The sequence below is a fragment of the Astyanax mexicanus genome, chromosome 20 (genome assembly GCF_023375975.1).
Source record: "Astyanax mexicanus isolate ESR-SI-001 chromosome 20, AstMex3_surface, whole genome shotgun sequence".
Classification (NCBI taxonomy): domain Eukaryota; kingdom Metazoa; phylum Chordata; class Actinopteri; order Characiformes; family Acestrorhamphidae; genus Astyanax; species Astyanax mexicanus.
The window spans coordinates 3098091-3123759 of NC_064427.1; the positions used below are offsets into that span (position 1 = coordinate 3098091).

The window sequence follows — 25669 nt, forward strand, 5'->3', positions numbered from 1 at the left end:
AACAGTTGATTGAGTTTGTGAAATAAGAGTTTATTAGACTTGCTCAGTGGTGAAAAATGTGCTATAGGGAGGAAATGCTGAAGTGACAGACTTCTAATTACTGTTACTGCTCAAAGCATCTGGCTATAAATACGTCTCTCACACTAAAAAAAGCAGAATCGCTTCTTCTTAGTCAGCATTCGCTGATCAAGCACTCATACCGCAGTCTAACAGCAATATATAATGTTTACATAAAGCAATATATACATTGTTTTAAAGCAATGCATGTATAAAATATTAAGAATATTAAGAATATCTTATATCTCCCAGTCCAATATGAAGCCCCGGCAAGCACACACTTTTTTTTTTAAGGAAAAAAAAAGATACTAAGTGGACCAGAAAAAATAGGTGCCATAGGACCAAACTTTGGCCAGAACAAAAAGCTAAATAAATTGAATGACAGCAGTTAAACGTTTGACATTCGGACACACCTTAAATTCAGTAGTTAATGTTAATATTAGACTCATCCAAAGTATGAAAAAAATATATATAATAAACAAAAAATTTTGATTGTGTTAAAGTATGATGTCACGTACAATGTTCGGCAAAATTCTTAAATATCTTTTGGATACTTTGGATCTATAAAGCTATTAAATTAAATATAAAACAAATATTGGTATCGAAATTGGCAATAGCGGCCCTGCTTTTACTTGGAATCGGATCGATCCCTTTAACCTGAATAAAAAAATTAAGTGGTTTTACAAATATTGGACTGACCTGAGATCTGACATACAACTAAATCTGAAGATTTCTCAGACATTTATTATGAATGGAGGGTTTGGTTGGTTCTGGGTGGTTGAGATCAGTCATACTGCCAAGAAAAACACGCCCAACTCTTAATCATCTTTAATCAGACTGCAGCCCATTCAAACTCAAGCAGCAGTTTAATCTGTATTTGGTGAGTGGTCCTCCTGAAACTCTGTGAAAGAACGCTAACAGTAAAGCGGTAACTTCCTCCGCTGTATTCCCCTGCTGATGAAGCTGATAAAGCTTGTGACTCAACACTATAATTACAGACCATTACAGCGACCATTCAGCACTCAAGAATGCACAGTTTTAGTTTAGTTAAAGGGAAAATACTGAATTGTGAAACATCTCCAAAATGCAAGAATTGTGTAAAAATACTTTATTCTAAGACATTTTGAAACATTTCGTACAGGTCCATTTATAATGCCAGTTACAAATCCATCAAGTCAACAAACGTATAACAAAATACAACAATTATGAATACTGAGACAGTTGATGCATGAAAAATATTAATGAACATGAATCTAGATAGTCCTACAGGACAGGCAGCAATAATCATGAATAAACAAAAATACATATACATCTACATATTCTACATATTAAACATTTCTGAAATCTAAATTATATATATATATATATATATATATATATATAAACACAGCTCTGGGGAAAAAAAGAGACCACTTCAGTTTCTGAAAAATCAGTTTCTCTGATTGATTTTGCTATTTAAAGTTATATGTTTGAGTAAAATGAACATTGTTGTTTTATTCTATAAACTACGAACCTCTTTTCTCCCAAATTCCAAATAGAAATATTGTCATTTAGAGCATTTATTTGAAACAACAAGTTCATATTCATAAAGTTTTAAGAGTTCAGAAATCAATATTTGGTGAACAGTTTTCATCATGCGTCTTGTCATCATGTTCTCCTCCACCAGTCTTACACACTGCTTTTGATAACTTTACTTTTGGTCTGTATGGCTTGTAATCAATCATCCATCTTCCTCTTGATTATATTCCAGAGGTTTACAATTTGGTAAAATCAAAGAAACTCATCTTTTTTTTTTTTCCAAAGCTGTAGTTAGTTAGCGTAAGTTATGTACAATATGGCGTACTTCATTGCTAATATATGCATCAGTAAATTTGCGATAATATGCAAAGCTCTAATACAAATCGATCAAATTTGTGCCTCCGATGTTTTGGTAGTGGTTTGAGAATGAAGTCCTCTGGAGTTCCCGGAACACTGAGTGCCATCTTCACTGAATGCTCTCTCGAAGATTCTCCTCAGAGACAGCTTAACCTTCTCTTTGAAGTCCTGCCCCATGAAGACGTACAGCACCGGGTTCATGCAGCTGTTGACGTACGCCAAAGAGATGGCCAGTGGGTCTACGGTTTTGGCCAGTTCGGAAACTTTTGGAGAACCGTAGACGTCCATCAAGCCTAGCACGTGATACGGCAGCCAGGACAGGAAGAAGGCCACGACGACCACCACCATGATCCGGAACGCTCTTCCGGAGCGGAACTGGCTGCGGCTAACCTTGCGGGCGATGAGGGCGTAGCACGCTGCGATGGAGAGCAGGGGTATCAGGAAGCCCAGCAGGAACCTGACTAGGGTCAATGTTCGGAAGGCTTCGTCTACTTCATGGGATTCGGTCATCTCATAGTCACCACTGCCGGAATGGAACGTGCAAATGGTTACTTTCAGTTCGGTGATTGTAATAACCTTACGAAAAATCATGTTGGGCAAGCTAAGTAACAAGGCCAGGACCCAGGCCAGCCCACAGCAGGCCGCAGCCAATCCTAGACTACGGTTATTCTGAGACCAAACCGGTTTAACGACCTGGACGAAGCGATCCAAGCCGATGAGGTTCAACGTGAAGACGCTGGCGAACATGTTGAGAACGATGACGGCCGGCAGGACCCTGCACATGACGTTCCCGTACGGCCAGTGGTTTTTCATGAGGATGTCGGCTACTGTGAATGGTATAGAGAGGCAGCAGAGGAGGTCAGCAATGGCCAGGTTAAGAAACCAGGTGGTGTTCACCGTCCTCTTCATCTTCAAACCAGCGATCCACACCACCAGGATGTTCCCAGGAACTCCGAGAGCGCAGGTCAGGCAGTAGAAGACCAGTGACACCACTCTGAAGGGGTGGTTGTTGTCTTCGTGAAAAGAGACATCGTAGTCTGTAAGATTTTCCCAAGTGTAATTATAGTCATCCGTTGTAAAATTGTCCGAGTATGAGTAATAATCCATTGTGTCTCCTTTGGGAAATCCAGTGGAACTTACTGAGCTCTTCTTCTTCTCGTTACTGTGAAATGGGAAAGAGATACAGAAAAGATTGAGATCATTTCAAGCAACACGACTAATATTTTCAATTAAATCTCCATTAGTTAAAAGTTAAAGCAACAGTCCTTAGTACTGCACTGACTCTGCCTCTTTTGATTTTTCCAAATGAAATGTAAAATTTACTGATGATCAGTGATGGTTTGGAGAGTCATGTCTGTCATCTGCTGGTGTTGATCCACTGTGTTTTATTATCAAGTCTAAAGTCAGTGCAGTTTTGTTTTCCCACAAAATCTTACAGCTCTTCAAGCTTCTTCCCTCTGCTACTGGCTTGACTATCAAACACCAGCTTAAACTCTGAAACCAACTACCAATAGAAACTGGTTTTGAGCCGATTCAGCATATTATTTTAGCTTATGGAGAACAGTTTGAGAAGCACGCGTAATGTCCAGCATTTGTTTTTTACTCTTTCATGTTTGCTGAACTGCTGATTATTTACATGGGTTACATGATTTACATAACATCAGCCTTAATTACAGGACTTTCCAGAACACACACTAATTTATCACTACTGTTAATTATGGGAGAAACCATTTGAATATCAGTTATGATGAAGGTTTTGTGGTCTTGTAGAATCTGCCTCCTACAGAACATTAGGAAGCTGCTACTGCAGGAATCATCATTTTACTGACGGATAATCTTTAAGCTTCAAGCATTAATTCTCTTAACTCTTAAAACTTTAGGAATATGAACTTATTAACTTTTATTTGCATTATTTAAGGTCTGAAAGCTCTGCATCTTTTTTGTTATTTCAGACATTTCTCATTTTCTGCAAATAAATGCTCTAAATGACAATATTTTTATTTGGAATTTGGGAGAAATGTTGTCTGTAGTTTATAGAATAAAACAACAATGTTCATTTTACTCAAACGTAAACCTATAAATAGCAAAATCAGATAAATTGATTCTGAAACTGAAGTGAACTGAGTTGTTTATCTAGAGTACATTTTTACTTGTTTTCCTTGGTAACATTGTTCACAGTATATATATATATATATATATATATATATATATATATATATATATATACATATATACATATATATATATATATATATACATATATATATATATATATATATATACATATATATATATATATATATATATACATATATATATATATATATATATATACATATATACATATATATATATATATATATATATATATATATATATATATGTATATATATATATATATATATATACACACATCAGCCTTAATTACAGTTAATTACAGTTAATTACAGCCTTAATTACAGTTAATTTTTGTAAATATAAGACATTTAAATCATTTAAACATCCTTAGTGACTAACCTAAAATAATGTTGGTAAAATCCAAATGAACCTTTACATTTCCATTAAAGGTTCATTTGGATTTTACCAACATTATTTTAGGTTAGTCACTAAGGATGTTTAAATGATTTAAATGTCTTATATTTACAAAAATTAACTGTGTTCATCTGGATAATAATGAAACAGTTTCCATGTGAAAATGTGTTTTTAAGAACTTCTTAAGCATTTAAACATTTCAAAAGGCTGAAACAATACTGGTATTATATATTTAGCAGCTATTGTGTGTAAAAAAATTGTTTTCCCACACACTAATAAACTGCCTTTTGTTCTTCATGCTGAAATATAAACAGACCTATTACCCACTGCCGGCACATGAGGGTGCCTGAACTTGCTGAAACACGTAAAAACATCCAAACATCCTAAAAATACAGTGTTAGATCAAACCTAACTGAGACCAGCCATGGCTCATGATGTTTAAAAACTTTTAACTTTTACTTTTTACAATTTAAAAATGATTAGGACAACAAAAAACTAACTTTTGCTTAAATAAGTAATTTTAAGAGCACTTAAGGATTAAAAAACTCAAAGTAGATGATTCTCTAAAAAGAAAAGATTAATAAATAACAATTAATATAACATTAAAAAGTCAAATAGATAAAATCAATCACACCAGACTTACCCAGCTGAACCAAAGCGCTCCGTCACCAAACAGCTTCTCCTCGAAAAGTAAGTGAAAGGAAATCCTCAGGAACACAGACGCAGTTTATGCAATCAACCTCATCAAATCAGCTGTAAATAGACGCCTGTAATTTACATACTGTGGTCAAGCCGCCAACGCAGCCCAGCCGGGGTCACGCTGAACCACAAAAACACACATAAAAAACACTATAAGACAAAAAAGGAAAATTATTTCCTATTTTTAAGGTGTATTATACATTTAAAAGGTCTTATTCCACAGGTTTCAAGCATCATTTCCAGATCAAATCTGTTATTTCCTGAATTAATTTCTCAGCCAAAGGAGCTAAATCACTTTAAAACAAGTCTAGTGAGTGAAATGCCGTGAATAAATCTTACATTACTGCTACAGTGATCTGCTACAAAGAGAAATATAAGATATTACATTTTATACATTTAAAGAGTTTTACGTACAAAAACTTACAAAGAGTTCTAAATATAAGGAAATGGCTTTAAAATTAAAAATGAATTAAAACTCTAAAATAACAGCAAGAAAACAAGAACATTACTGAACTTTAAACTTACAGTTAAGACAGTGAGAAACTGAAGGTGAATGTGAGCATGTGAAAGGAAACTACAGAACCCAGAGTGTGAAAGACAAGAACTTTTCTCTACTTCCCCTTTATACAAACCCGCAAGAATGATGAGCCACAAAAACAAAAAAGAAAAAGAAAAGAAAGTGGTCATAACTGAGGTTAAACTAACTTTAGGTTTTATTGATTTGCCCCACCGGAAAAGCTCAAGCTTTCCAAGGTGGTTAAGTTGGTTTCGTTTGTTTATGGTTTAATATGATCAATCTGACTGAACTTAAACAAGCCGGAGAACACTGGAGGACCAGCATTAAATTAAATGAAGCAGAGCGTATTGTATTGTATTGTCTTATTTAACGCTGGCCCAGCCCAGCTAGCCAATAGGCAGATCCCTCAGTGTTTAAACCCTCCCACTGGGTGGTTTTGTGGCTCCAGGAATGGTTAGCTAATGGCTATCAGCTCTTGTTAGCAGACCTGCAGCTTCCATTGAGATTTATTAAGAAGCCAAATTAAAAGTCTGTAAGTAGCGCTGATCATTCAGATAAATGGTCTGCGATGCAGGCATCTGTTTTTTTTTAAAGCTATTTTTATTTCATATAAAGCTATGGCATGATAATCACAATTAAGCAAAGTAACAAACCAAACTGTATTTTAAGTTAGAAATAACTTAATATATAATCCCGCAGGTCTGGGGTTCACGCACATGTGACCTCCTCCACTTAGGTGCGCATTAGGTCTATGCTTCTTCAGTGTTGCAATGTTAATTACCATCATTCTTGTAGCCTAATTTATCGATGTTTAGGTCTGTGGATCATTGTTCGCATCATTGGTGTTTTTTTCTAATCTTTTGGAGATCTGTTCTTAATAAACATTTTTCTTAAATAATAGATGCATGCTTCCGCAGTGTTGCAATGTTAATTATCATCATTCTGAACAGATTTCGTTCATTCACGCAACCTGAAAATGTTTTTTAAAAAGCTCAGTTTAAAGGCTCTACTTACTAAAATAATGTGGGGTTTATATCAGGCTCTGGCTCATAATGACAGTGTAAGGGGTGCGTGGGGCTCGGGCAAAACATGCAGGTTAAAGGTAAAAGAGTAAAAAAAAAAAGGTAAAAAAGAATAAAACTGAAAAATTATTTCTTTATATATGAAATTTGTGAAATTTCTGATTATTGCTCTTTTTTGTTTTTCTCATCTCACAAAACTTTGTAACATAAAAATGTATATTACAGAGATAAATAGGGTAGGCAAACAAAGCTAAAGCTTATTTATGGATTTATAGAGGTGTTCATAGCACACAAAAGTAAACATTGCTTAATATGTACCTTTAAAGATTTCACGATAAAAGCACCTAAATTACATTTTACAATTTTTCCCTATTTGGAAATACAAGGTTTTTGTAGCACAGCACCAACACACAATTTTACCAACTTGTTTCAAAAAGAACAATAAAACTTGCACAACAAGCAACTTTCTCACCAAAATGGTGTTTATTAAGTTGAATTTGCCATTGGTAATTTGAAATGCGTGTCAAACATCAATCAGCCTACTTTATTGCATGAGGAAAACAAAATAAAATGTGGTCATTCACAACGTTTTGGCAGAGTAGTATATCTGATTATGTGCTTAACAGTAATTGTGAATAAAGGTTAAAATAAAAATGAGCTTTATAAAAAAAAAAAAAAAGGTACCAACACCAAAAAACCTACAGCAATAATTTAAATTTTAAAATAACTTCAGTCCTTGAGACAACTTCAGACCAAAAGTGCCGTTCAGAAGACACTCACCTCAACTGGAAACATTATACACAAACAGCGGAGCAATGAATCTAGCTACGTTTTATATTCTATAACCGTCGTAAAGATCCTCATTCAAAAGATTTTTTTTCAAGGTTAATTCCTTACTTTCAAAAGCACACACAAAAGTGTAAAATGTTACACTACAGCTATCGGTACGTCATGTGTCCACAGAAATGTTCATCTTTACTTCAGGAAATACCAGACCACTGGATCAGTTCATGCAAGGAGCAGAAGTCAGAAAACATACAGTATGTGGCAGTAAAAATGAGTCGGACTTTCTTATGAATTATCGAATTGAATTAATACAGGTGTACAGGTGTTCCTCCTTAAAAACCAAACGCTTTAGTATTGAAGTCCAACAACGCTACCGCCGCATCCCAAATATTACACTTTAAGTGATTATCTATGTCAAGTCAGGCAAAGATACAAGATCTTGGCGCGAGTTTAAATTAAATATATACATAAATCTGTACAGTACAAATTGAAATACAATATCCTTTTAGAGTCTTCCCTCTCGCCCCCTTCTCTAATAATAAGCAAGTGTGCCTGCCACAATTCTACCAGCATAGATACACAGCTTTACATTGGCTTCAACTACAACAACTTCAACAACAGCTGTATTTTCCACAGAGAGAGAGACAGAATAAAATAAAAACATGACCCAAGCCTGTTTAAGTGTTTTTTTAAGTGAGTCCAGTAGCATAAGAGTCTTAAGAGTCTTTTGGGTATTGACGAGTCAAGCCAACGCCAAAGGCCAGCTGTCAATTAAGAGTTCTGTCTTTGACGTTACACAGAAGTAACGATATATGACCCGCTCTCGGTCGTGTCTCCTTTAGAGTCTTTCTTTTTGGCGTTCGAGTTAACCGGAGTGGGGATCTGAGACGGCCTCGGCATCAGGCCATCGGCGCTGCTCTTTCTGGGGCTCGGGGTATAGTTAAACGGACTGACCCTCGCAGCGACGGCACCACTAGGGGAGCTGTGCTTGCTGGAGTTGGTCGAACTGAACGGCGTTCGCTCGGCTACTGCAATTTCGTGGACTTCGGTGGCGATGTTTGGGTTGCTTATAACAGGCTTGATGTCGGTCACCTTTTTATCAAGGCTCTCGCTGCTTCTGATCAAGTTTAAATTCGTTTCAGAACCAAGGCGGCGTTCACTCGACGTTGGCTGCTTGTGTTGGTGCACTTCGCTCGAGTCCCAATCGCAGGGATGCACCTTTCCCGGCAAACTATCGATGACCGGAGGCGTATTTGCTGTCGGGGACTTGCTAGATCTGGGGTTGTTAATTGGGCAATCTTCAATCCGAACCCACACATCCTCACTCTTGGACCCTGCGGCACTCATCTGGTGATCTCCAGCTGGATCCGTCAAGTCTAAAGTCATTGAGGGACTCGTTTCACTCTCTTTTACTTTCCGCCAAGTTCCTTTCCGTTCCAGTCCTCCTTCCTTGCTTTGCCCAGAACGCTGTGGAGGATTGGCTGGCTGACGCTCATCTTCGCTCCTGCCCTTTTCGCTGGACTCAGACGAGGCAGAGAGTATAGAGGAACTGCTGCCCGTTCTTTTCCAAGTGCCAACTCTTGGGAGGGAAGAGGAATGCTTGCTGTGCTCCCTTTTCCATGTTCCCGCTCTGTTAATTGGAAGTCTTGAAGGACTTTCGGAATGGGAACGTGAAATGTCTTGCCGTCTCATTGATTTCCCATCTCCATTTTCGGAGGAATTCTGGCTTTGAGGGGACTTTTTCCAACCACTTCCTTGATAAGGCAGACTAAGAGACATGTCTGGAAGGGAAGGGCTTGATACAGGCGTTTGCGACTGGCTTGGAGACGAAGGTGACAAGGATTCAAAAGAAGCAGACTCCTCTAACTTCCTTTTTAACGTTGGACTAGGGGCTTCTTTAATGAAAGTGGACTGGCGAACAAGCCCAGGCTTCTCGGATCGGTCAGACTCGCTCCCACTTGACTTTGTGGACGACATTCGAGACAACTCTGCCTTTTTTGGAGGACCAGAGGCTCCACTTTGATTTAAAACTTTTGATGCAGACTCACTCCTGGGTATACCACTGGTACTCCTTGGCAAGCCACTCTGCTGCTTTGAAGGTGTATGCTGGCTCAACTGCCTCCCGGGAGAGGCGTAAGTCATTCGTCCAGACCCAGCTGGTTTGGAGGCGGCGCTGGGAGAAACAGTACGAGGTATCTGAGATAGCTTATTTGGCGGGGTGAGACCATTTCTGCCTGGTGAGACAGAGTTGCGACCTGGAGACTGCATAGGTCTTGTGAGGGATTGCTGAGGTGGTCTAGAAGGGGTGGAGTCTCTGGATCCTGATCGAGAGGAAGCTTTACTGGATCCTCCAGGTGTGGCAGGTGATTCTCTTGCAGGACTAGGATCTGTTTTTGATGGAGGCTTAATGCTTCTGGGAGAGTTTACAGAATTTGGTCCTTGGGATGGGGGCTTGGCAACTTGACCACGTGCAGGAGGCTTTTTTGGAATAGGGCTAGTGCTGGGCGAACTGCTTCTTACACCAGGTACATGAGTCATTGTTCTCCCTCTGGAAACTACAGGAACTTGAGCTTGTCTCTGCTGAGAAGCCATACTCTCAAGACTGGGCCGTGGCTTGCCAGTAATGAGGCTTTTATACACTTTCTTGCCACCTTTTAAGCTTTTAGCAGCTTCCTCCTCTTTCTTTTTTGCTTCTAAAGTGCTTTTCTCGCCAGGCTTCAATATTCTTGGGCCTTTGTTGGCAGACTGCTTGCTATCGTCTTGATTTGAAGGCAGGTGGAACGGGGACCCAATAGATATACCAGATTTGAGAGAGAGGATGGAGTCTGAATCAGATGAGCCTTGTCGAGACAGACTGGCTGCAGCCTGGTGTAGACTGCTGACTATTGAATTGGCACCTTCTTGGATGGCTTTCCAGTCAAATGACTCAGAGTCTGGCGACAAGGCTTGCTCTGAAATTGGACTGTGCGTATCTGTGAGATCCAGTATGAGGTCTGGTTCTTCTGCTAAAATACCATCAGCCATCATGCTTTTCTCCTCCTTTACTCCTTGGTCATCGCTTTTACTTCGCGGTGGCTGCTTCTTCTTCTTTGGCATTGCAGAACTGATACACTCCTGAAGAAGGTCGTCCTCAGAATCAATACTGAGAGAGCTAAGAGAACTATTCCTAGAGAAACATACTGGGGTGTCCTCAACGTGAAAAGCTTTGGGGGCATAACCAGAGGCTTGAGGCCTGGGCATTTCCACCTGGGTTGTGTCCTCTTTGAGTGTGCAATCCTTGTTGTTGTTTTCTTGGTCAATGTCACTTAACGAACTTAGAGATGAGTTTCTTGAGAAGCAAACTGGAGTGTCTTCGATTGAAAATTTTTGCTTTTCGTCAGGCACTGTTCCTGTGCTTTCTTTGGGTGCTAGAGGAAACCCAGGCTTTTGATGGGGCTTGCTTGGAGCGTTCTGAAAGGCAGCCACTCTGTTGGTGTTTCCAGGCTGTTCTCCACTGCTCTTCAAAGGTGGGACTTTTCTTTGTTCCTTATCCTTTCTGAGCTCAGCCCTTTCTTTTGAAAGGTCAAGATCATCATCTTCAAAGTCGAGCGAACTCAGGGAATCATTGCGAGAGAAGCAGTAAGGAGTACCCTCGATTGGTGTGTAATGGTGCGGGGAATCAAAGGTATAACCTGGACGTGTTCTTTCTTCGGCATTTACAGGCTTATCTGAAAATTCTCTTGGACCTACTCTGGCCTCGAATTTTTTAGATTCTGCGTTTTTATCAGGATACGCAGTTGCTTCTGATAAGTTACCGGGAGCATCTTGCCGCTTGAGCATCCTTAATCTGTACTCACTGCTTTGAGGCATAGGTTTTACTGGTGAAGTCGGCTTTTTCTTTTCAAAGTCTTGCTGAACTAGACTGCCAGTTGCCGTAGGAGGGTGCTGAGGCTGATCAGACATCTTTTGCACTCTAAAAGGTTTGTGTATTTTACCTTTTGGCATTGCGGAGTTGATGCATTCTGCAAGAATGTCATCTCCTTCATTCTCAGCAGGAGCACCTAGTGAGTCAGAGGGTACAACATCCTTTGTTTCTGCACTTTTGCCCTCTGGGACGGTATCACATCTTTGGTTGGATGCCTCTGCATGAGAAGGGGGATTTTCAATAGCTGCCAACTCGTTTGGAGGTGAATCAATCGTAAGGTCACTGAGCGATGTTGCTGTGGAGAAGTTTATGGGCGTACCTTCTACGCAATAAACCCGAGGCATGTCCTCTCCATGAGCTAGTGCAACATGTTTCTGTTGCCCCCTGGCTTGTGGGGGGTGTAGTTTGTAAACAGGGAGTTGGCTTGGTTTGCGGGCCACTGGTGGGGGTATTCTCGAGGAGGATGGAGGGGTTTGTTTCTTGGGCTTTCTTGAAGACTTTGTGGGCATAGCCGAATTGATACAGGCCTCTAAGATCTCTATGTCATCATCGTCATCCGAGTCATCCAAGATGTCTTTCTCAGGTTCAGGAGCTGCTGAAGGCTTCTCTTGTCCCTTCGACTCCTTAACCTCATCTTTCTCAGGTTCAGAGTCATTTCCGTGATCATCCTCGTGAACTGGAGGCATGATCTTCAGCTCGACATCTTTTTGAATAAAGGGCTCATCCAGACTTAGCGCACTGAGGCTAGAAGCACATGAAAACCCATCTGGAGTACTCTCTGTGGCGAAGTGAATAAGCGTGTCATTATCTGGAAGTACTTGTACTTTCTGCACAGCAGCATTAACAGCAGCACGCCTTGGAGGCATTTCCTGTTTTTCAGAACGGGGTGGCACAGTAACTTTTTGTTTTATAGATGTTGAACGTGGTGGAGGGGGAGGCGGCGTCTTGCTACGACTGGGAGGCATTGTTTGACCAGGGCTGTCTGGTAAATCACTTGGGCTGATTATGCCACTGACCATGCCACTACAAGGCTCGCTCTGTACAGAGCTGGCAATAGAGTGGCTTTCAAAACTGTCGAGAGAGCTGACCGAAGTGCACCTGCTGAACATGAGGGGCGTCTCTTGCACATAATGTTCTGGGGGACTTTTAGGGGTTTGAGCACCACTTTTGGAAGGCGATTTAGCACCTGAGGAGAATTCCACTGCTTTGTGATGTCTGGAACCCTCTCCGTGCCCGACGTGTGAACCTTGGTGTCGCGGGGGTTTCATTCGCACATAGTGTCCAGACGACTGACTTTCTGTTGTGCGTTGATCAGGAGCGCTCGATTCTTTCTCGGAAACGGGCAAAGTTGGGTAGTTACTTGATGCATTGACATTCCTCTTACAGCTGTCCATTTCATCTTCAGAGGACAACGATGACAAAGAGCTCCCTCTTGAGAAACATATGGGTGTGTCCTCCACACAGTATGTCTGCAATGTTTCCTGATTTATCGTAGGAGCTTTGCAAGATGCTGTCTTCTGCATGGCTCTCCCACCAGGTCCAGATCTTGTTTGGGCTGCTGTGGATGGGTGGAGCTGTTTTTGCCTGCCTTGATTCTTTATAGAAGACACTGAAGATGAACTATCCTGGCTTAACTGGTCTTTGACAGAGCTCTGAGATGAAGATGGCTTTGAGTGACTGAATACTGCCTTCTTAGGACCTTCGGAATACTTCAGACTGTAATCAATGGGTTGCTCTACATGATGATCTTCGTTGTATTTCATGCTGTAATTGGTCGGCTGCTCGTCAAGCTGTTCCTCTTCAGAGTAGCGCTCACTGTAGTTGGTTGGCTTCTCGTCGCCGAAATCGTCCACAGTGCAAATCGTTTGGCTGATCTTTTTAGTCATTCCATGACTAGAACCGCTGCTGCTTTGTTCATTGGGTCCCCTTTGTCGGAATCCTCCAGACATGTCTTGTTGGACAAACCTGGGCTGGAATTTCTTACGTTTGTCCTCACTTTCAGTATTTCCCTCTGGGTACATTGGATATCCGGGGCTTTGGGACCTGGGTGGCTTCTGTTCAGAGCGTTTAATTTCTTCCTCCAGAGTCTTGGGCCTTGCCCACCTTTCATTCTGGCTTGGGCTTTGTCGGCCAGAGTTGAGCTGCTCATCGGAATACTTCAAACTGTAGTTAATTGGCGTGTCTAGATCTCCATCGTCGTCCTCCATGTGGTTGGCATTGTGAATCTTATGGGCAAGGTCTGCTGGGTATTTTCTGTAGACACAGCATTTGCTTTCATCATCTTCGGAGTAGGAGTCTACAGATGGTTTCATCTGGCCTCGCTTGCCATATCCGTCGGTGCTGTTGACACTATTCAGACTGTCATTAGATGCTCTGTACTCCAGTTGGGGCATTGGGCATGGTCTTCCAGATGGGTCTGGTTTGCTGTAGCTGTAAATGTTCTGGTGACTGTGAACACCGGTCTGGCGTCTGATCATGTCGTCTTGCACCATATGGGAGTCTGAGGTAGAACCTGCAGTTCTGTCATCCAGGCCTAAGTGCATGCTTTGGACTTCTTCCATTACCATTGCGATTTGCGCCGCAGTGGTAGGAATCTGCATTGCCTGCAATCGTTTACTAGAGTCAGGATCAGGGTGGAACCCTCTTCGTTCCCTATCCAGACTCTTGTCTCGCTCAGCTCTAATACTTTCGGAATTCCCTCGTGAATTCTCACGTGAAGATGGGCTGGACAGCACTGGAGTGTTCATGTAAGGGGAGCGAACGCCAACGCCACTAGTGTTATAACCGTCCGACCTGCACACCCCGTCATAATCGCCGTAGACGTTGTGCTTGTGTCGAGGCTTCCCCCTGTGGGAAGCCTTGGGACTCAAATTGTCTATGTTGTCGAACGTTTCTGAAAGATGCTGTGCGTCCAGTTCCTCGATTAGTGCTTTCTGTTTGCGTACATGTAGTGAAGGTAGACTCGATCCAGGGGACATGATATTGGCGTCCTTGTATTTGGCAGGCCGGTTGGCCATTAGGTTCCTCAGAGCTGCAGCACTGCCCATGGCGATCATTTTGTGCTTGGAGTGGATCAGATTCTTCAGCATGCTGACTGCACCCATGTCCCATAATGCTTCCTGGTCCTTTGCGTTGCGAGCAGAGAGGTTCCAGAGGGTCCCACAGGCATTGCTCACGATGGTTAAGCTGTGAGACTTCAGGTGCTGAAGAAGAGTCTGGAGACAGCTGTTCTCCCTTAGGATTTGCCTACGGAAAAACATAAGAGGAGCACAGATAAGCAGCAATATAGTGGAATAGCAACCGTGTCAACTTAAAAAGAAATTAGTGATTTTATAAATAGGCATGCACCGAAAATCTGGCAGGTACCAACATTCAATTAAACAAAAAAAAAAGTACTTTTCAGGGAATAGGAGAAAACATTAATTTACTACAAGTCATATTAGCGGTGGATTCAAAGGCACAAAACAGAGTATAAAATTATTCAGATGAAAAGTTATCAACAGACAGTATAGCGCCCTATAGATACATATATACTTATATAATATTCCAATCTCCTTTCTGAAACACTGATTTTTGGATTTTTAATTGGCTGTAAGCCATAATCAACAATAAAAAAGATTAACGCTTAAAACAGATCACTCTGTGTTTAATACATCTATATAATATATGTTTATAATATATGAGTTTCACATTTTCAACTGAATTACTGAAATAAAGTAACATTTCAATGATATTTTTTTTTTGAGATGCACTAAGCAATTAATAACCAAGTCATTTATAAACACATATGCTTATTTATAAACATGTTCTTCACTCAGCATTTAGCCAAATATTTTTCCTGTGTTTAATTTCATTTTTGGCAAAAAAAAAAAATAATTCTGATGAACCTTTCTTTACTAAGTAATAGATTGTAAATGTAATGTTACCTGTGCTCCTCGTTTGTGGCTATGAGGCTGGATACATTCCTCAGGATGCCTCCACCACTTTCTATAATGGCAAGGGTGTTGGTTTGGCTTCTGTAGGTCAGAGTGCTGACTAAAAACGCCAGCGCTCCAGAGACTGAGCAGATATCAGCCTTGTTTTCAGTGCAGTGAGCAGACAGGTTCCACAGGGCACTCAGGACACTTTTTAATGTGGATTCCTATTAAAAAAAAAAAAAAAAAAAAAAAAAAAAAGACAATTGGGTATAAATGTGTAAAACAGGCAAGATCCATCACAAAACAATACATTTCTAATTTAAAAATGAAAGCCTTACCTTCTGAACCTCAAGAGCGCACTCCATCAGAGCTCGAACGCTGCCGACCTCTCGCAGAGTCTTCTTACTGTTCACATCCGCACGCCAGGACAGGTTCCTCAGAACACTGGCGATTACCTGAGAAGAAACAGCAGCATTTTATAGAGCACCTTTATTTCTAAATGTACTGTTCAGACAAACAGCTCTGAAAAAATGAAGAGACCACTTCAGTTTCTGAATAAGTTTCTCTGATTTTGCCATTTATAGGTTCATGTTTGAGTAAAATGAACATTATTGTTTTATTCTGTAAACTACTGACATTTCTCTCTAATTCTAAATAAAAAAAACTGTCCTTTAGAGCATTTATTTGCAAAAAATGATAAATGGATTTTAGACCTCAAATACTGCAAACAAAATAAGTTCATATTCATAAAGATGTAAGAGTTCAGAAATCAATATAATCACAGTTTTTTCCATGCATCTTGGCATCATGTTCTCCTCCTCCACCAGTCTTACACACTGCTTTTGGATAACTTTATGCTGCTTTACTCCTGGTGCAAAAATGCAAGCAGTTCAGTTTGGTGGTTTGATGGTTTGTGATCATCCATCTTCCTCTTGATTATATTCCAGAGGTTTTTAATTTGGTAAAATCAAAGAAACTCATCATTTTTAAGTGGTCTAATTTAAAATATTTAGATAATAGAAAGAAATATTTATGTTTTATGAAAAGTTAAAATTAACACACACATAGCAAAAGCATTTTGCTTTCGAACCTTTTATTTAAGAAAATAAATTAGGAAAGAAAACGTAGGTTTCTCATCACTGACCCAACAAAAGTACAAAAAAATCCTAGAAAAGTACCTGCTGCAAATCTTCACTCTCAGATTTTAGCTGAGCAACCATGGCCCTCATACAGCCCTTCATAGAACAAAGTGTAGCCTGGAAAAATAAAGAAAAATGAAGTGTTAGTAATATTTCTGTATCTTGCTAATTGTTACTATTACACAGCAGCCCTGGTGTTATTATACATACATGTTGTACTACATAGAAACTCATAACCACAGATTTGATTAAACAGGAAACCTGGTTCTGGTTTTGGGGAGATTTTTTATTTTTTATTAAGGCCAGAGCTCAGATGTGCTCAGATGTTGGTCAGTATAGTTTTAAAGGTGGTCGCTGGTTATTTTTATACACCGAGTTATCCACTTCCTCTCTGTGGTTCTCTCAGTAAAACCATGTGGTTGGCGCCCTCTTGTGACGACTGAAGAAAGTGACAAACACAAAAGTAGAGCTAATAAAATAACACTGAGTAAATAATTGGACAAAATACTGAGGACAAGAAGAAGGAGGAGGAGGAGGAGGAGGAGGAGGCGGAGGACAATGAGATGATAAAGGATAAGAAATAGTAGAAGGAGAACAAGTAGGAGGAGAAGGAGAAGAAAGAAAGTAGGAGAAGATAAAAAGATACATGGTGAGGAGGAAAAGAATAAGGAGAAGGAGAAAAGAAGAAACAAAACATGAAAAAGCAGAATAAGAAAGAAAAGGGAAAGAACAAGGAGATAAAGAAGAACAATTATAAGAAAAGTAGAAAAACAAGGAGAAGAAAGAAAATAGGAGACAAAAAGAGGAGGAGAAACATGGTGAGTAGGAAAAGAATAAGGAGAAGGAGGAAAGAGAAGAAAAACAGGAGACCAAAGAGAGAAGACAAAAACGGAAGAGAAGAAGGAGAAAGTGATACGAATTGAGGAGGAAAAAAAGTAGGAGAACCATGGTAAGAAGGAAAAAATGAACGAGAAAGATGAGAAAGATAAAGGAGGAGAACACGCAGGAAGACAAAAAGGAGGAGAAGCAAAATGAGAAACAAGGACAAGAAAACTTAGGAAGAGAACAAGGAGAAGAAGAAAGAAACATGGTGAGGAGAAGGAAAAAAACAAAAATAAGGAGAAAGAGGAGAAACATAAACAAGAAGAAGGGGAGAACAAAAAGGAGAAGGGGAAGGGGAGAACAGGGAAATGAAAAATAAGTATAAGAAAAGGTACGGAGAGATACGTTTTAAAATCGTCAGCGTCCTATCATTACTTTCCCACCGCGCTCCGCAAACCAGCAAGCTGATTGGCTGTTTTTCCAGAGAGGATTTAATTTGGCGCCCGCTCTAGTGCAGCACAAACCCCCCCTCCCCCCCCCCCCCCCCCCGCGCCACTGACTGTAATAGAGAAATACAACAATTACAAGTAATCTGCGCTGCAATCAGAGTAGGTGTGTTCGACCTAGACCTACCTTATTGGCCACATCTCCAAAGGTTAAGTTAGTGAGGGCCATTCCAGCATATCTTCTTAGTGTAACACTGTAGTGATCACTGGTGAGACCGTAAATCTCACAGTCCACCTGCAGCAGCTCCCCTATAGCCTGCAGTCCACCTGCACACAGAGAGAAAACGGACAATTACAATCAGAATTATTTTAAAATTATTTTTATTTAATATGTCTGAAGCTCAGAGGAAAAGGAGAAAGAGGGAATCTTACCAAGTTCATTCATAGCGTGTCTGTGCTCCTCATCGAAGGACAGCTTCATGAGAACACAAACCGCAGGACAGATCTGATGCTCCACAGGAGAAGGCACTACAATTTAATCGAGAAAGAGAAATAATGAAAACAAAACACACTAAACAGATACAATACCATTTCTTGATTTAATTCATTTTCTACATTGTAGACTAATATTAAAGATATGAAAACGATTAAGGGACACATACATAATAAATAATTACATAGTAAAGAGTAAAAATAGTTTTTGTCCTCCACATTAAACCCCTGATCTAAACCTGATCAACTGAGATGATGATTTGGGATGAGCTGGAGCTTCTATTGTTCAGCAACTCCTTTTATGAAGATGTGGATTTCATTTTCCAGCAGGACTTGGCACACTGCCCACACTGCCATAAGTACCAGTTGGTCTTATATAATATTCTAATTTTCTGAGACACTAATTTCTGTTATTTTTTTTTATTGGCTTTATGCCATAATTATCAACAATAAAAGAAATAAACACTTACTTTTTTTTTTTTTTTACTGAATTACTGAACTAAAGTTAATTTTCAAAAATATTCAATTTTTTTGAGATGCACTTATAGTCTCTTTTAAGCATGAAAATAAATTGCTTTTCCAGACAGTAAGACTATATTTAAAGCATACAATTAAAAGAATCCCACTAACCTAAAATTTAAGTCAGCTGAGCGTACCACAAGCTACTCCAGACTAGTAACAAGAACATCTACAACACCAGTAAGGGAAAGAGAGAGAGAAACAGAGAGAGATGAAGAAGGATCTTACTGGGGTTTTTATCCTGGTCCACTCCTCGCTCGTGGCTCTCCTGCCACTCCCAGCAGGTCTCGCAGTACGCCCTGATCTGCTCCAGGAGGTGGAGCACCCGTATCTCCCTCCGGCCGCGCTTGTCGTCCGGCTGCGAGTGGATGATGTTGTGAAGGGCGGCGCTGGCTCTGGCCCGAGCCTCCTTGCTGCCGCGGGAGTTACCCAGCAGCACAGAGTCCTTATCATTACCGTGGAGGAGCTGGATGAGCAGCGGAAGGCAGCCTGACTGACGCATGGCTATGCAACTGTCCTGAGAGCTGGACATGGCCAGGAGGGTGCGGGACATGTCGTCCTTGTCGTGGGTCCCCAGCATGGACAGCAGAGAGTACACCATTTCCACCTGGGAACAGAAGAGGAGAGAGAGAGAGAGAAAGGTGATTATATATGCAGTTAAAATTCACCATAGAAAATGTTTAAAATATTACAGCCTTACATTAAAGCAACATTCAACAAATTTTTTTTTTAATGTTTCCCACAAACTTGGGTGAAATATGTGCTTCCTAATGTCAGAAATGTCAAACTTTATTCCATAAGACAAAACTGACCAATGACATCCACTCCTTTGCATTATATGAATTATTACATTTGTATTTAATATCAGGGTTAGAGCTGCAACTAACAATTATGTCGGTAGTCGACTATTCTGACCATTATTTTTCCAACTAGTCAACGATTATTTCTGCCATACCCTCTGTCTCTGCCTGCTGTGGGTATAGCTCCTGTTTCTTCAAGTATTATTAGCATTAGCCACTAACCGCGCTAAATGCTTATTTGCCGTTCATTGGTGAGTATTATCAGCCTGTGGACTGCTGCTTACCCCAGCTATCACTGCTGGAGCAGCATTAGCCACGAACAGTGCTAAACGCTAGCTCTTTTGCTGTTCAGAGGTGAGTATTATCAGCCTGTATACTGCTGCTAACCCTGGCTATCACTGCTGGAGCAGCATTAGCATTGCCTGCTAACTGCGCTAGCACTTTAACTATTCAGGGGTGAGTTTATCAGACTGTAGTCAGCGCGTTTACCATGTTAAAACAAAGCTGTGTGGGACATACTGCTAGCTAATATCGCAAGTTAGCTGCTAATGCTGCTGCCCTTAGTGGAAATGTAGAAATGTAAGCTTACTGTGAATAAACGAAAGGGCTTTTCTCACTCAAATGAACAGTTTTCAGGAGATTAACATTCAGCACTTGCTTGACTTTTTTTTTTTAAATTACAGTTTTGTTTAGACCAGCCATTTATTGATAGTATGCCTTATAATCCGTCTTAAAATCCTTAAAGTGCGAAATAAAAAGTTTTTAATAATAGTTTAAATAACTTGCTGCAAATGTGAAAATGTAGCAGCACTGCTTTAAGCCTAAACAGAGAATAACAAGCTTTAAGGTTGTCTGGTTTACCTTGGTGCCCAGATGGCTGGTTAATCTTCGTGGGACCGAGTAGCTCCCACCACTGCTCATCTCACTGGCCGTGTCGTTGTCCACACGAGAACCCGAGCCCTGGGAGACACAAAGAGAGAAAGAGAAAAAAGATAAGGTATTTATTACAGTAACAACATATGTCCTAGATTACATTCATAAACATCACCCTTATCATTCAATTTAAGTATCCCATTTTATCTTAAAAATTAAACATAGTTAATCCAAATCTTGTTTAAACAATAAATACATTTAGAATAACATGAGGAAAAAGTATCTCTTGTAAAAAAGCCAAAAAACAATATAACTGCGCAGAACACTGAGAAAACACATTTGCTTTCTCCGAACTGTAAAGTACGCTCCCGAGGTCTGCGAGTCACACTTGATCCTTGCACCTAATCCAATGACAGATCATTGGCACCATCTGTCCGCAAAATGCTACTTGGAACCTCGATGGAGCAATCCAGGGAAACGGCACGCATTTCAGAAAAAGCAGAACTCAGCGCTGGGAATTTTACAGCCCCACAGGGCTCCTACGCCCATAGAGACTAACATTTCTAGGCTATTTGCATTCGTTCAATTAGTATTCACAGCACACTGAGGCTCCTGGTTTTAAACACCCCCCTTTTTGTTCCTACTGCCAAAATTACACTCCAACAGAAAGCAATTCTTTTAGAGGAAGAGCAGGCTGTAATATATTTTGTAATTTCGTCTTTTTTTAATTTAATTCTTAAAGCTGATGTCCGTAAGTTTTGTGATATGGGGGATTTAGTGCCCTCTCTGGTGAGAATGGGTAATTGCACAGATCATGCGGAAGAATCATTTTAAACAGGGAGGGAGAGAGCGCTCAGTCACTTCACTCCTTCGTTTCTTTGGTTTTACTATGAGTGAATGAGCTACTGAGCTCTGAGTTTCCCCTTCTGAAGTCTCCTTTGCACCACCAGCCGCTCGCGTTCAGTAAAACTGAGCCGGATCCTCTTTTAGAGGCTGTACGTGTGGCGCAAGTAAAGATGGCCAGAAGAAGTTTTTAGAATGAATATATTAGCAGGCTTAGCAGGGATGATCGTTCCAGCACACTGGTACCATTAAACACAATATTTTATCCCTTCAACACTCAGAAAAGCTTCTGCTGATGTATTTGTTTGCTCAAAATATATTTACTCCATCGATAAGCCTTAAAAACACGAAGATTTGTAGACCAAATATTCATGACTCTTCCAAAACCTTCGGGGTATTTCTATTTTTCCAAAACCTTCCAAAAAATTTTTTCCAGGCCTGGAAATTGCTATATTCAACTCCATGACTTTTACAGGTTTTTTCATGACCGTACAAACCCTGATATCAATATAAATACCACAAATGCAACAAAAATACATTGCCAAGAACACACAAAAAAGATATCTAAACCTACAAACTAATATACACTAAAATATGAGAAATGTGTTTAAAAATTGTATACAGTATTACTGATTCCATTACGAAATACATAGACCGAGCACAACATTAGGACCACCTTATGTCTACACCCATTAACTATCATACAGGACACTTTGTAGTTGTAAAATAATTACAGATTGCAGCCCTGTAGTATCTGTAGTATCAGTTTCTCTGCATACAAAAAGAAGGTCCAGCTGCTGGGCTTACCTGAGAGCAACCGGCAGCAGCGATGCCAGCTTCTGCTGATGCCTGGGCCCCTTCAGCCTGGGCTACGAGGTCAGCATGCTTGGCAGATGGCTGTGGATGACAGAGAGAACATGTTAAAAGATAAGAAAAGAAATAGAGAATCCACTAATATTAGCATCAGATCTGGGTGATCTGATCACAAGATGACAGCACAAAGTCGGTGCACAGGTGCTGTACAGGTGTAACAGTATATAGTGCAGCTCACAGAAGCACTGGAATCATCTCACGCTAACTGATCACACATTTAGAGGTGATCGGAGCTGCATATGACCATATTGTTTTTTTATTTTATTTTATCTACATGCTAAAGTGTCTCGTTGTGTAGCCAATTGCAAAGCTCCACAGAACATCACTTTAAGAAAATCACCTTTAGCTGACAACTTCTATGGGGATGCGGATTTTATTTTCCAGCAGGATTTTGCACACTGCCCACACTGCCAAAAGTACCAACTGGTCTTTTATCATATAATATTCTAATTTTCTGAGAAACTGATTTTTATTTTTATTTTCATTGGCTGTAAGCTTCATAATCATCAACAATAAAATAAATAAAACACTTAAATAGATCATTCTGTTTGTAATAGATCTATATAATACAAGAATTTCACATTTTGAACTGAACTACTGAAATAAAGTAACTTTTTAATGATATAAAAGAGAGAGAGGGAGCTAGTAGCTAGAGTTCGAGTAGTCACTAGACTACAGCAGCTGCAGGAGCATCAGGCTCTCTCTATTTCTGACCTACATAAACTGCTTGTTCAGCCTGCAGGATTAAAAGCAACAGAGGGGGAGGGAAATCCAAATGTGTCCAATAGGATTTGTTCTAAGGGAAAAAAAAAAAAAGACCAGCACTTGCAAACCACACACATGCATATATATATAATGCAGTAAAAAAAATTCTTGTAAGCGCTGCATTAGAAGAACCATTAGGGAAGGTCTATGGTTCCATGAACAAGCATTTTACTGTATAAAATATATTTGAGAGATTTGAAAGGAGTGGGAATCACAGGGCATCTCACGGTAACTATGACAACACAACAGATCTGCCAACAAACTTTTTTTATGGGAAAGAATTTTATAGGTATAAATCCACGCCTAAGGCGAGGAGTGACTCTGATTGGAATTGGAATTTACTCTGATTGGCCAAAAGCACTCCGCTTATGCATAAATCTCTGTGTATCAGTGGCAGAATCAACTCTATCAATTAAAATATTAAATCAAACGATACCCATACTTTAGAACATAGAACCGTACTAAGAGATTAAAATGTGTACCTGTTGGCAGGTCTGTCATGATACTGTGATTCTGCAATACTCGATATATATATCATATACTCGAGACAATTCTCTACGATACTTCACAGCATCTGTATTACTGAAGAAGATTAAATACTCTCCTAAATAAAAAGTAACAACCAGGAATTATTTATCGGTGTGTCAAAGTTTCACAGAATTTAACAACCACTATTCATTTGATTATAGCGCCACCATGTGGAGTAAAGAAGTAGAAACTTTATTAAGTCTAATTTGGAGGAGTTTAGAGCACCTATGTTTCAATAAAATTATCCAAATTTGATGCCACGTATTGATAACGATAATGCATACCAAGCAAAAGCAAAACAATATATCACATGAAAATATCGATATTTTTAATGAACTAATAAAAAGCCTAAAAAAAATTTCCTCTACTTTTTTAAAAAGCTTGGGACTTCCAGTTGATCATTTGACTTCCAGGTAGACTTGGTAATAAATCATACACATAGATGCTGTCATACTTATCACAAATATATGATCTTATCAGCTCTCAAGATCGATCAAGATCTAATATCGGACAGAATGTTTCATAAGTTTGCTAAAAAAAAAAAAAAAAAAAACTCAATTCTGATATGAAGCCCATCAATTCATCAATCTCTATTATACTTGTTATTTTTAAAAGTTATTTCAATTTAAACATATTAAAAAATAACTGCTAGCACTATCATCTATGAGGGTATTGGTCCCTGACTGATTAGAACTGCTCCATTTCCAGGTTAAATCTTCCCAAAGGATGATTTAATTGATAAGAGACATGTCTTGTGAAACAATTTTTTTGGGCTGGTAGGCAATAGCATTATTTTTGATTAACTTAAAGATTATTTTATGGCACCAAAAATGGTCTCTCTCAGGACCCTTTGCAGCACCTTTTAAAATTTTTAATACTGTAAATGAACATCAGCTCACATCTGCACTCTATATATCTCTATATATACACAGAAAGTTTACCTCAACCCTTACCTCAGTATATAATCCCCCACATAATCCAGCACGTATAGAACTCATATAGCGACTCGCTTACCCTCCGCTCATCAAGTCTTACAGACTATGACCCGTACTTCTAAAAGCTAGGTCACGCTCACATCATCTCCTGCTCGCTCATCCAAACAGCCTACATTTAGCACACATGCTCACGCAATTAAAAATGCATGGCCAGTGTTAATGCATGTACCTCCCCCCCTCCCACAACACAGTTCCACTAGTTCCAGAGCAGAGACCTGGTCATGAAGCAGCAGCAGCAGCAGCAGCAATAATGCTGTGTACAGATTTTACTAAAACACTTACAGCTTTAAAAGTGGAACAAGTGGATTAAAAGTGAAATAGGAAACAAATCGCGGCTGAAATGGAGCTTAGACTAGTAAGGAGCTTAAGATCCTTGAGAGGACTAAACGCTTATAGACAATATGTTTGAAAATCTGCTTAGATCTTAAATTTCCACCATTCTGGGGTATTCTGAGATGGTGGTCTGCCTGTTCCAATGACAGTAAAAATATACAGCTCTGTAAAAATAAATATGAGATCACTTAAAAATGATGAGTTTCTTTGATTTTACCAAATTGAAAACCTCGGGAATATAATCAAGAGGAAGATGGATGATTAAAAGCCATCAAACCACCAAACTGAACTGCTTGATTTTTTGCACCAGGAGTAAAGCAGAATAAAGTTATCCAAAAGCAGTGTGTAAGACTGGTGGAGGAGAACTTGATGCCAAGATGCATGAAAAAAAACTGTGATTAAGAATAAAAATAAAAACTTTAGACCTTTTAAAAAGGTTTTTAAGGATCAGCTGACACCCTGACCCTAAATAATTTGTCATTTGTAGCTCACTACATCCCAGTCCTGAGCTGAGCTCCTCCAATATCCACCAATCACACTACCCACAGCCTTCCTGCCTGCCTGCTCTCTCCTCCATCACCAGGCTGCTGCTGCTGCTGCATTATGGATGCTGATTGCTGGAGCTTGTTGGGAATTATAGACGTTACCTCAGCTTCTGCAGGCTGCGACTGTAAGTGCTGCCGGATCCTCAGCATGTCCTTCTCGATCTGCTGGATCCGAGCGACCCGCACCTGAGAACATGACACACACGATTTTAGAGCTTTTAGATTATTCACACAACTACAGCAATGCAGGAGTTGAATTAAGTTGAGTTCCTGGAGGTGCTGAACAATAGCTGCTGCTTTTCCTTCATTTTGCTGTGAAGCTCCAGCTCATCCCAATTAAATCACCTTAAATCACCATCTCAGTTCATCAGGTTTAGATCAGGGGAT

The 25669-nt window shown here is 39.8% G+C and overlaps 2 protein-coding genes across 2 annotated transcripts in view; both read right to left on the reverse strand.

The window, feature by feature from the left end:
- Positions 1-1163: 1163 nt before the first annotated feature.
- On the reverse strand, positions 1164-6164 carry LOC103034372 (C3a anaphylatoxin chemotactic receptor). The gene is made up of 2 exons (XM_015606092.3): positions 5108-6164; positions 1164-3094 (listed from the first exon to the last, which is right to left on the reverse strand). Exon 2 carries the CDS (start codon positions 3037-3039, stop codon positions 1963-1965), a length of 1077 nt encoding a protein of 358 aa, XP_015461578.3. The 5' UTR covers positions 3040-3094; positions 5108-6164; the 3' UTR covers positions 1164-1962.
- Positions 6165-7166: 1002 nt separating this feature from the next.
- Positions 7167-25669, reverse strand: part of apc (APC regulator of WNT signaling pathway) — a 42412-nt gene continuing 23909 nt past the window's right edge. The window contains exons 7-16 of the mRNA XM_022680883.2: positions 25385-25468; positions 22051-22140; positions 20389-20487; positions 18956-19334; positions 18149-18244; positions 17904-18043; positions 16488-16565; positions 15648-15764; positions 15319-15533; positions 7167-14638 (exon numbers count right to left, since the gene is read on the reverse strand). Coding sequence (XP_022536604.2) covers positions 8281-14638; positions 15319-15533; positions 15648-15764; positions 16488-16565; positions 17904-18043; positions 18149-18244; positions 18956-19334; positions 20389-20487; positions 22051-22140; positions 25385-25468 — 7656 coding nt within the window. The 3' untranslated portion in view covers positions 7167-8280. The remainder of the gene's footprint in view (positions 14639-15318; positions 15534-15647; positions 15765-16487; positions 16566-17903; positions 18044-18148; positions 18245-18955; positions 19335-20388; positions 20488-22050; positions 22141-25384; positions 25469-25669) is intronic.

Coding starts and splice junctions, on each gene's coding strand:
- LOC103034372 (XM_015606092.3), bottom strand. CDS start 3,039: ATGGATTATTACTCATACTCGGACAATTTTACAACGGATGACTATAAT.